The following is a 9703-nucleotide window of genomic DNA, read 5'->3' as shown; positions in this document are numbered from 1 at the left end:
TGCTCTTCCTTGTTGATTTTTCGCTAAACATTCTAGAATTTCATTAAAAAAATTGTAATTAGTAATGCAAAACTTTTAAATAAAATTACTTATGTAATAATACATATATATATATATATATGCAGTCTTGCATTTTTATTAGTCATGTTTTTTCCATTTGTGGGGGTTAAAGAATCTGTTCAATGTTGATTGCTTTTCTCTTTTCTTCAGGATTTTTCGGAAGTAATTAATAGAATTGTAATTGTAGAGATCCCCAACCCCATTAACCTTACTCTGGTTTGGATGCCACTTGGACGATCATTGTTCTGACATCCTCCCACTTCTTCAAAAGATCTTTATTAGCAGATGTCAACATTGGTCCTCTTTCATCTTCCTCTTTTTCAAAAGAAAACACATCTCACTGAGTTTCTTGGTATTCTTCATTTGAGAGTTCTTGGAGTTCTTTTGTTGTCAGATCAGTTTCAGGTTCCATTGTGAGCTCTAAAATGCTGTTTATTTCTCAGCTGTGGTTTTTATTACTACATTAGCCACTTGAAACTTCTTGATATTTCTTTCATAGCTAAAATTGTGCTTACTGTAGACCTGTTCAAGCCATACTGCCTAGCAACATCAGACATCTTGTTCCCACTTTCTACTTTGGCTATTATATCTCTTACTTGGTTTCTACAGTGAGCACAGTTCTTTACACTCCTCTTTTTAGGTTCCATAATATTATCACTTTCTTTTTTAAATAAAAAGCACTTACAAAAATTCAGAGAACAGAAATCAACTAACTCATAAAAAATTATTTAAATGCAAGGCCTGGATAAAATTTGAAATTTGGTATTAAAACGTTAACAAATATCCGATGGAACGGTTAAACTTTCACCTTTCGTAAATAAACCCTGACGCAAAACTTAACAATTGCCCGTCCGACAGTCTCATGAAGACTATAAAAAATTATCTATCAGAAAGGTAAACAAAAAGCTGGAATTACAAGGAAGAGTTTCAAAATTCGGAGGAATACTATCTGATCAGTATCGGGTTGAGCGTCAATGTTCACATCTCCCGCGTTCCAAAAGGTTTTGAATTGTTACCTGAAGACAACAGAAAATCAATTGGTATTCTTTATTTTCTGTCGCTTCTTTTTATGTTTGTTCAGTAAAGTGTTCATTATATGAACATGTGTTCGTTGTCCGATCATAAAAATCTTTCGTGAAAGTGTTTGTTATCTGATTTGTTTGCTATTTGAACTGTTCATTAACTGATCACCCACTGTATTAATATAAAATTTAAAACTAACCTGATAATCTGATTCTGTGCATATACGACAAGCAAGTACAGTTTGCCATAAAAAGTGAAAATTGCAACCATCACAGGTTCCATCTGGGCAGTTTGCTGGTAGTGAGAGATGACCACTGTCTTCTGCATTTTTATCACAGCGAAGTGTAAGTGTAGTTGTACGGCCTGAAGAACAAGCTGGAGTTGTGCTACAAAACATTTATAAAAAATATATATAAAATTAAAAAATTTATCTGTGACAAATAAACAACAAAATTAAATAAGAATCAATTAGAAAGAATAACCACTATATAACTTTCACATTACAGGTTTTTTTATAGTACAATTAAAATAATCTCCAAATCTATTTTCTCTTTCATAAATTTAGATCAATCATTACAAACATATATTAAATGTTTATGAAAAACATATGTATACTGTATATACCAGATTGTTCAATAAGTTTAGTCGTTCGATAAGAAAAACACAATTTTATGGTTTGAAATACATTTTATTATTCAATATAATCTCCCTGAACTTCAATACACTTGTTCCAGTGATCTTCTAATTTATGGATTGTATCCCTGAAGTGAGAATCCCAAAGACTGTCGAATTACTCTTCCACGGCTGCTATTACCTCTTTGTTAGATGGAAATCATTTCCCACGCATGAATTTTTTGAAATTTGAGAACAGCCAGAAGTCAGAGGGAGCTAAATTTGGCAAATAGGGTGGATGTTGCAACAATCTTTACTGTACTTTAATTCACTGATTTTTGAAATGGTTTTTTGAGCTGTGTGAGAGGGTGCATTGTCTTGATAAAAAATGATTTTTTTTCGTCTGAAAACCAGATCTTTTCTCACAAATTTTTACATCTAACTGGTCCAAAAGGTTACAATAATAATCTGAGTTTATTGTTTTACCAGTTTGGAGGTAATGCACGAACAAAATTCCTTTTGCATTCCAAAACACTGATGCTAACATCTTCTTGGCCAATTTTTGCATCCTAACTCACTTCAGAGCCAAAGTACCACTCCTTAGCCTCTTGTTCAGGTTCATGGTGGTAGACCCAAGTCTCATTCAGTGATGAAACGACGCACAAAATCTTTTTTATCCTTTCTAAAATGCTCCAAATGTTGCTGAGAAAGTTGCATTCGAATGTGTTTTTGTTCCATTGTTAGCAAATGCAGCACACATTGTGCACACAGCTTTCCGTAACCCAAAACTTCAGCCAAAATATTGCTCACACTGCCTAATGAGATGTGGGTGTGGTCACTCTTAGCTTCATTTCTCCCCATAGACCTTACTGGCATGGGTGTCCCTACCAGGAGCTTGTGCTCCAGCCTGCATTGCTCTATTGTTCAGTAAAATTACTGGGCTCTCTCACCACAACCAGGTGGTGACCACGGGAGAGTTATTATTATTACTACATATTTATGGTTACTGTAACAGTTACTATAGTTTTCTGCATACTAGTAAATTTTGCATTTTCTGTTTCACATTTTAGACATTCCTTAAGTTTATAGTATGGTTAAACCAAAGGCAAGATTAGGAGCTAAATGCTCTTAATCTTGTATCAAATATATATGATAGATATTTTTTATGCAGTCTCAACATCAATATTATCATTTAAAGCTAATTCACAACCACAGTGCACTTATAGTAAATTATATCACATGCAAGCACACAGTGCATACTGCATATGTCCAATGATTAAGAGTGAACAATAATTGAAATTAATAAATAATTATATGGATATTAGATTTGTGTTGTTCTTATTTTCCATTTATGTCTTTTAGAATAGCTTATTAATACTAGGATTTATCAGCTTGGCCAAAACGAAACTGATATTTGTGCACTAGGGAAAAAAAACCTTAAAATAAGACCTGAGATCATTATCATAAAAAGTAATATTTTATATATATATATATATGCAGTCTTGCATTTTTATTAGTCATGTTTTTTCCATTTGTGGGGTTAAACAATCTGTCCAATGTTGATTGCTTTTCTCTTTTCTTCAGGATTTTTCGGAAGTAATTAATAGAATTGTAATTGTAGAGATCCCCAACCCCATTAACCTTACTCTGGTTTGGATGCCACTTGGACGATCATTGTTCTGACATCCTCCCACTTCTTCAAAAGATCTTTATTAGCAGATGTCGACATTGGTCCTCTTTCATCTTCCTCTTTTTCAAAAGAAAACACATCTCACTGAGTTTCTTGGTATTCTTCATTTGAGAGTTCTTGGAGTTCTTTTGTTGTCAGATCAGTTTCAGGTTCCATTGTGAGCTCTAAAATGCTGTTTATTTCTCAGCTGTGGTTTTTATTACTACATTAGCCACTTGAAACTTCTTGATATTTCTTTCATAGCTAAAATTGTGCTTACTGTAGACCTGTTCAAGCCATACTGCCTAGCAACATCAGACATCTTGTTCCCACTTTCTACTTTGGCTATTATATCTCTTACTTGGTTTCTACAGTGAGCACAGTTCTTTACACTCCTCTTTTTAGGTTCCATAATATTATCACTTTCTTTTTTAAATAAAAAGCACTTACAAAAATTCAGAGAACAGAAATCAACTAACTCATAAAAAATTATTTAAATGCAAGGCCTGGATAAAATTTGAAATTTGGTATTAAAACGTTAACAAATATCCGATGGAACGGTTAAACTTTCACCTTTCGTAAATAAACCCTGACGCAAAACTTAACAATTGCCCGTCCGACAGTCTCATGAAGACTATAAAAAATTATCTATCAGAAAGGTAAACAAAAAGCTGGAATTACAAGGAAGAGTTTCAAAATTCGGAGGAATACTATCTGATCAGTATCGGGTTGAGCGTCAATGTTCACATCTCCCGCGTTCCAAAAGGTTTTGAATTGTTACCTGAAGACAACAGAAAATCAATTGGTATTCTTTATTTTCTGTCGCTTCTTTTTATGTTTGTTCAGTAAAGTGTTCATTATATGAACATGTGTTCGTTGTCCGATCATAAAAATCTTTCGTGAAAGTGTTTGTTATCTGATTTGTTTGCTATTTGAACTGTTCATTAACTGATCACCCACTGTATTAATATAAAATTTAAAACTAACCTGATAATCTGATTCTGTGCATATACGACAAGCAAGTACAGTTTGCCATAAAAAGTGAAAATTGCAACCATCACAGGTTCCATCTGGGCAGTTTGCTGGTAGTGAGAGATGACCACTGCCTTCTGCATTTTTATCACAGCGAAGTGTAAGTGTAGTTGTACGGCCTGAAGAACAAGCTGGAGTTGTGCTACAAAACATTTATAAAAAATATATATAAAATTAAAAAATTTATCTGTGACAAATAAACAACAAAATTAAATAAGAATCAATTAGAAAGAATAACCACTATATAACTTTCACATTACAGGTTTTTTTATAGTACAATTAAAATAATCTCCAAATCTATTTTCTCTTTCATAAATTTAGATCAATCATTACAAACATATATTAAATGTTTATGAAAAACATATGTATACTGTATATACCAGATTGTTCAATAAGTTTTGTCGTTCGATAATAAAAACACAATTTTATGGTTTGAAATACATTTTATTATTCAATATAATCTCCCTGAACTTCAATACACTTGTTCCAGTGATCTTCTAATTTATGGATTGTATCCCTGAAGTGAGAATCCCAAAGACTGTCGAATTACTCTTCCACGGCTGCTATTACCTCTTTGTTAGATGGAAATCATTTCCCACGCATGAATTTTTTGAAATTTGAGAACAGCCAGAAGTCAGAGGGAGCTAAATTTGGCAAATAGGGTGGATGTTGCAACAATCTGTACTTTAATTCACTGATTTTTGAAATGGTTTTTTGAGCTGTGTGAGAGGGTGCATTGTCTTGATAAAAAATGATTTTTTTTCGTCTGAAAACCAGATCTTTTCTCATAAATTTTTACATCTAGCTGGTCCAAAAGGTTACAATAATAATCTGAGTTTATTGTTTTACCAGTTTGGAGGTAATGCACGAACAAAATTCCTTTTGCATTCCAAAACACTGATGCTAACATCTTCTTGGCCAATTTTTGCATCCTAACTCACTTCAGAGCCAAAGTACCACTCCTTAGCCTCTTGTTCAGGTTCATGGTGGTAGACCCAAGTCTCATTCAGTGATGAAACGACGCACAAAATCTTTTTTATCCTTTCTAAAATGCTCCAAATGTTGCTGAGAAAGTTGCATTCGAATGTGTTTTTGTTCCATTGTTAGCAAATGCAGCACACATTGTGCACACAGCTTTCCGTAACCCAAAACTTCAGCCAAAATATTGCTCACACTGCCTAATGAGATCCCTAGGGCTTCTACTAAATCTCTCTTGGTTAATCAATGATCTTCCAAAACCATATGCTGTATTTTTGCTATGATTTCTGGTGTTCATGCACTTTTTGGAAATCCTTCACATGGATCGTCTTCAAGACTTGTATGACCACATTTAAATTCAGTAACCCATCTTTCTACTCTTCTAATTGAAGGTGAAGAGTTCTTATACACTTTTAACAATCATTCATGAATTTGTTTTGGTGCTACACCTTCCAAAATAATTTTATCACTGCATGATATTCAATTTTTTTCTATTGTATAAAAATACAGTGACACATCAACTTTGAACAGTTGTAAATATATGAATGAGTTGACAGATCTACATGAAACTTCACGTGTTCATAAAAAAGTAGTACCATTTTTAAAGAAATAAAGCCACAAACCTACTAGCACTATCTCTTATCAAACAACAAAACTTATTGAACAACCTAGTATTTTATTCCAAATAAAATTTCAAGAAAATTATTTAAAAACTTTTATAACTATTAATATATTCAGTCTTACAGCTATTCAGTTTTATTATTAATATATATTTTTATTAACAATAAAAAGACATTTATAACTTTCATATTTCTTTCCTTAATTTGTATTTAATTATTCATTACTCTAAATTACAAGATATATTTAATTGGTAAATGTTTTGCAATAAGAAAGATGGTTCTTGGTTGTCTAATGTAGGAGTCATAACAAACTACAGTGTAAATATGTTACTGCTAAAGCTCGAAAGCCATTAATGTGTACATTACCCAGCTAATCTCCAGATTAACTAGGGTGAGCAGTTAAAGTTTCGAAAATTGTTCCATTTCTCAAATTACCTAGTAATGTGCAGATGATCTAGGTAATCTGCACATTACCTACTAGGCACTCGGTAAACTGAAAATAAGACTTTTGCTGGAACAACAGCAACATTTTTGTATGCTTAGATTAATATAATGTTCAAATATACAAGCGCTAAGACGGCTTTTCTTTTTCACTAGACTTATTACACCATCAATGAAATGGATAACAAACTTTAGAAAGACTTTTTATAAAATAAAAAGTCTTTCTCGTATATTTGTACACAAGACTAGACAAGAAGCATATCGCATAATATAATGTTATTTAATTAATTTTTGATATCTAAAGAATCAAGTTAATGCAATCAAACAATCGACAAAGTAGTTGATAGAATCAATCATCAATCAATTGCACAGAAATTGATGAATCATCACAAAATTTTTGAATAAGTGAGTGAAATGAAGGGAGTGGCCCAAGGAAAGGAAATGAAGCATGGGAGACTTGACCTGAGGATGGAGCAAAGTGAGTGGGGTAGGAGGAGAGGATAAAAAGGAAAAAAGGAAAGTAAGTGGGAAGTTGAGGTTGATCTGAGGGGTTGGCCTCTTGCAAGAGTTGAATTGTCAAGAAATTTTTGTTATGAATAGTCTAAATGAGAACAAATGAGTGAAAGTAAATCATGTAACCATGAAATTGGAACACTTTTTATGGGACATTAATAAAAAAAAATCTCAGTGTTCAATTGGTTCAGAAAAAATAAAATTTTTTTTATGGAATCTGAAGATTGTTCTATATTCAATTTTGATGAAAAAAATCTGAAAGGAAAGTTTTTTTATGTGATTTGAATAAAAAGTGTCTTTTCCAATTAATTTGAGTATGGAGGTGCATTTCAAAATGGATCTGAACTTACTTTATATTACAGAAATCTCAATCAAAATAGATAGATAAAGAAATACACATTATTGAAATTTTTGCTATGATTAGTTTATATTGGGAACAAGTGGGCAAAAGTGAATGAGGAGTTGGACTGCTGTAGGTGAGCAGAGAGACAAATCCCCCTACTGAATTTATAATTAATGTAATACAGTTAATTAATTTTAATTACATTTAAAAATTTTTACTTTGAGAAATGATGTGAAACAATCAAGTGAAGGATTAATAACTGAAATTAGTTAGTGAAAATATTTTCTGAGCAATAATATATTAGTGTGTCATGTATAGTGTTGCCACCAGGCCAGTTTTCACCTGGACAAACCGGTTTTTAAATTCATGATCTGGATTAATTATTAATTTGTCTGGTTTTCATAAAAATTCTGAAATTATGATGAAACAAAATAAATTTATAAAAATATTTGCAAGTATTTTATTTTAATGGCTAAAGACTTTAACTTTACACCCCCACCCAAACTTATCTCTAGGCTAAGACTGACAGAAAATGTACTTTTAAAATTCTAAGTTGCAAACATCTCTGGCAAATATTAGGTTTATTCTAACACAAGTCCCTAACTGGTTTAAAACTGACATATGCATTGTTCAGTTCTTGACTGTAAAATGACATTGTGCATGCCTCATATGGTTTCAAATTCAAACCAGTCAGGAACTTGAGTTGGAACAAACCTAGTAAGTGAATGTGGCAGTTTCAGTTTACATGTATTATGTATTATTTTTGCAATTAATATTGACATCAGACTGTTATTAATTATTTTTGGATATGCCACATGTGGCATATCCAAAATAGTATATCATAGTATATTTAATACATTTTAATAGTATATCATGTACATGTTTACCTTCTAATAAAAAAATATTTGTTTTCTACTCACAATAAATAAACCTTGTTTTTTTTTTATTTCTAAGTATAACATCCTAATTTTAAAATGTCTGGGTCAGCAATTTTGAAAAGGTGGCAACACTAGTCATGTATGTTATTGTTTTTCTATCTTTAATTAAAAAATGAAGAATATTAGTTAACAAAATTTAAATCATACCTAGAAGAACTGTAGAAGAAATGAACATCTGAATTTCCCTTTGCAGCTAAGAAAATAAAAAGTATAAAGTAATGTTTTAATTATAAAGGATAAAAATNCCTCAGAAAATACTGTACTGTACTTGTATGTATTGTTTGCTTGAGAATACAACAGAAAATAAACTGCCCAAATACCCTTAAACAAAGGAAAAGTACGAACTTTATGAAGGCATAGAGCCTTTACTAAGTGAAAATGAAAATTAATGAATACACTGTGTACAGTAATTTATCTGATAAGACAGATCTCAGAAAAATACTTTATGAAGCATAAAGCTGTCTGTAATGAAAATTAATTAACTAAGGATTTTTTTGCCCTGCCAGGGTGTGGCCGAGTTATCCGGATTGCCGGGTTATTGAGTGCCGAGTTTTCGGGACTCTACTGTATTAATAAATTTTTAAGTAATTCAATAGATCAATCTCCTTCCTAATTAGCAATTCTGTTAGCAATTCTTAACACTTGTAATGCCAAATTTGTTACTTTTTTATCACATCAATTTATGCTGTTCTGTATTCCTTCTTTCAACATTTTTTACTAATTGTTATGGTATGTTAAACTAACTCTCTTACTGCTTTGTTTTATTTGTTGGTTTTTGTTCTAAAATACTTGGAAAAAGCCTACTTGGCCACAGTGTCTTTTTGAAAAAATAAATAAATAAATAAAAATAAATGCTAACTTTCTGTTCATGATCACTATTTTTATATCATCAATGAGCACTTATAATTCAGATATCTCTATATCAGTCTATCCTAATTCAGACTTTATCTGGATCAGGATAAACTGATTTCCTAAATTGTTTCTGAAAAGTAAATTTTAAAATATCTCATTTTCATCAGAATTCATAAATGCCATTCATATATTACAAACTAAAAATAAACTAATTTGTACAATCTCAATTTCTTATACAGGGACTCATGTGCCATTGCCACTTTTCTGTAGTCTAAACTATTTTAGATTTTATTTAATAGAATCAGTGATTTCTGCCATTGTCACTATGTAAAGTAACTTTTTGTTACTGTCTATTTTTAAAATTTTATGTTTTGAAGAACTATAACTTTGCTTAACCATAAAACAAAACTCATAAAAGCTAGAAGTTTCCTGAAAATATAACCATTCATTTTTCAAAATTGAATAAACTTTTAAAGCTAAAATTTAAAAATAAGATAGCAATTCATTTAATAATACTGATATATTAAATTTATTTAAGAAATTTGGTAACTTTTAAAGCATATTGGAATAATTAAAGTATAAAAATAAACAATTTATAAATTAATAAATTAAAAAAAATATA

The 9703-nt window shown here is 31.1% G+C and overlaps 1 protein-coding gene across 1 annotated transcript in view; it reads right to left on the bottom strand.

The window, feature by feature from the left end:
* The window catches only part of LOC111628641 (UPF0577 protein KIAA1324-like), a gene marked incomplete at its 5' end in the record, with an annotated part of 61584 nt that overhangs the window by 12054 nt on the left and 39827 nt on the right, over positions 1 to 9703 (bottom strand). The window contains 2 exons of the mRNA XM_023372472.1: positions 4352 to 4538; positions 8377 to 8422. Coding sequence (XP_023228240.1) covers positions 4352 to 4538; positions 8377 to 8422 — 233 coding nt within the window. The remainder of the gene's footprint in view (positions 1 to 4351; positions 4539 to 8376; positions 8423 to 9703) is intronic.

Source organism: Centruroides sculpturatus, unplaced genomic scaffold, assembly GCF_000671375.1.
Source record: "Centruroides sculpturatus isolate CEXI.00-Female unplaced genomic scaffold, Cexi_2.0 scaffold419, whole genome shotgun sequence".
Lineage (NCBI taxonomy): Eukaryota > Metazoa > Arthropoda > Arachnida > Scorpiones > Buthidae > Centruroides > Centruroides sculpturatus.
This window is presented reverse-complemented; position numbering and strand designations above follow the sequence as displayed.